Source organism: Nicrophorus vespilloides, unplaced genomic scaffold (genome assembly GCF_001412225.1).
Source record: "Nicrophorus vespilloides isolate i.1.1-1 unplaced genomic scaffold, Nicve_v1.0, whole genome shotgun sequence".
In the NCBI taxonomy this organism is placed as follows: Eukaryota; Metazoa; Arthropoda; class Insecta; order Coleoptera; family Silphidae; genus Nicrophorus; species Nicrophorus vespilloides.
In genome coordinates, this window is record NW_017096694.1 from 1,815 (window position 1) to 4,569 (window position 2,755).

General features: G+C 36.4%; 1 protein-coding gene across 1 annotated transcript; it reads right to left on the reverse strand.

The window, feature by feature from the left end:
• Positions 1 to 818: 818 nt before the first annotated feature.
• LOC108557910 lies at positions 819 to 1,568 on the reverse strand. The gene has a single exon (XM_017914623.1). The coding sequence runs from the start codon at positions 1,566 to 1,568 to the stop codon at positions 819 to 821; it is 750 nt and encodes a 249-aa protein (XP_017770112.1).
• Between the last annotated feature and the right edge of the window lie 1,187 nt (positions 1,569 to 2,755).

Consider the following 2,755-nt stretch of genomic DNA (forward strand, 5'->3'; position numbering starts at 1 on the left):
CTTATTGTTCAACTCTTGGCAATTCTTCTGTTTATACAATTCCACCAAATACTTCAGTGGCACCACAATAGATATCAATTAATCAATCTTTTGCAACTGCTCTCTTAACGCCGATGCCAGATTTTTGACAAATTCCGTACGAATTTGATCTCTATTCCTCTTTAAAATAATGTTAATCTTGTCCAACTCTTCTAGTAACATCGCCCACAGTTTCAAAACATATGTCATCATCCTCATTTTCGAATGAAACCAATAAGAGAGTAGAGAGCCAAATTGTCATCAGAGAGGACGAATACATGTAGGTATATTTTTATAAAGACGAGGAAACTTGTGGATAAGATGATAAAGACGTGCAACTTTTGTAACATTTTGTATCTAGCGGATACCTTGAGAAAATGGACCAAGGAACGCGTAAAAATCGAATCATAAATGTGGACGGACCACGAAGTATTCCTTCTACGATGCGTATATATATGTTCTTTCAAACAATTTAAAATGAATAGGATACAAACTTTTATCAAACTTGGATCTTGGATCTTAAATTCTTCTGTTTATAAATTATGTATCTTTAAATTTAGGATTAGTAATCAATTTGTTAATATTATTTTCTGATTTATTTTTGAATGAAAGAACGATAATAATATGTTTATGTTTTATGCTATTATCTTCTTACCTTTTTTTGTAGAGGAAAGGAAACCTTACATAGGGACAATGGGTGGAGTCATGGTACTGTGGGATTCTTATCGCACTAAAACCTCTCCCCTTCTTCGCTATACCACTCTGCGATGCTGATTGTCATTGCCTCTCTGGCACTTCTCCTACATCATATTAATGCTGGCCTCCACTGCCACTATCCTCGTAGGCCCTCTGCAGCCTCCGCTCGTCTTCTTCCTGCTTAGCAGCACCTCTGTTATGTACGCCTCTAGAACATTCCAGCTGTCCACACTCCTCAGCATTTCACCGATAATATTTTCTGGCTCTAGCAGAACTCTCAATTCTGCCTCCGCTCTGTGCTTCCTTCCAACCCATCTGCAGCACCTAAATAGCGTGTGCTCGGGGCTATCGTCCTCCTCGCAGTACCAGCACCTTTCATCCTCCTTCTTCGCGATGAAATGCAGGTACTTGCCAAAGCATCCATGGCCAGACAGCGCCTGGCTCAGGTGAAATGTTGTTTCACCGTGCTTTCTGCTTAACCAAGGCTCTATTTGCGGAATTAGGCGCCGAGTCCAGGCTCCTTTCTCCGACCTGTGCCATTTATCTTGCCATTTTTGAAGCAATCTGGCTCTAGCATCCGCTTTGGTCGCGCCCCTCTGCCTCTCACCTCTCTCCAGAACAAGGAGCTCTATTGCTGGCACTCCAGCTATCACTTGCACTGCGTCTCGGTAAATTGTCCTATACGCGCTGCATATCCTTATTGCTCCTCTCCGTTGGACCGTTTCTAGCGCCTTCCTATAGCTTAGGATTGTCATTGCATGTTCCCATATAGGAGTAGCGTACAGCATAATAGATTGTGCCACTACTTCTAGCAATCTTCTCTTGCTAGACTTCAGTCCACCCTTGTTGTGCATCAACCTGCTTACAGCTGTAGTTGTGTCTGCTGCTCGGATGGCTACTGCCCTGATATGCTTGGCGTAGGACAGGCTACTGTCAATGGAGACCCCCAGGTATTTAATAACTTTCTTCGGTATTATTTCTGCGCCTGATATGGTAAATTTTATAAGTTTTGCTTTCCTCCTTCCGATCAATAACACCGCTTCTGTTTTTTCTGGCGCAAGTATCAGACCTCTCTCTGACATCCAGTTTTGTATGTTGCATGTGGCATTGTTTAAACTATACTTCAGTTTATTATTGGTTCACTATGCTAACTTCCAATATAAGATATAATAGAATAGTATATAAAATTATAAATTATATAAAATGTAATTTATTCCCTATAATCAATTATGCACTTTATATTCTCTATAAAATACAACGTGTGAGTCATCATAAATTTCAGTAGTAACTGTTCATAGTTTATGTCCTCGCGCATATTTTCCTTCTTTATTTTCTCATTTTTTTTTTCAATCAAATCCTTAAATATATAAGTTCTTCGATCTGCAATTTTTCGATAAACATTCGGGAAAGATCTCTGTACAAATAAGCTACGAACGTCCATGGAATAAATCTTGCAACAACATCAAAAAACTTCTACTACTAGTAATGATACGACGTTTATATACATGTAGCAAGTGAGATAATATAGTCCATTTCTGCAAATTTTCTATCCAAATCAAGGACCATTTTCAGCAATGGTTCTATAGACATTCCTTCCTTTTTAAAATCATGTTTTCTGAGATAAAAATAAGAAATAAAGTAATATTTTATGGTAATTTTGATAAATGTCTATGTTATTCATTTATCTGTATGGTTTTCTATAGAATACATTTTATTTGATTATAGTTTTATGTAATATGATAGAAGTTTTGTTTTGTGAGATAATATTTTGTTAATTTTATTATTTTTGAATAAAGTGAAATAAAAAGAAAATAAGTTATAAAAATCATTTTGTCTTTATTTTTGGGAAAAAATCGAGAACCGGTATAAAATGGTTTTGTATACAAGTTGAAATTTGAAAACGGTTTTTTTTAAATTTCGGTTTTTGTATAAACCCTAATGTCATTACATTACGATTTTAATGTTTTAATTCAATTATAGATTACAATTACCATATCAGCAATATACTGCCCACCAAAATACAACAACAAACTTGAACACT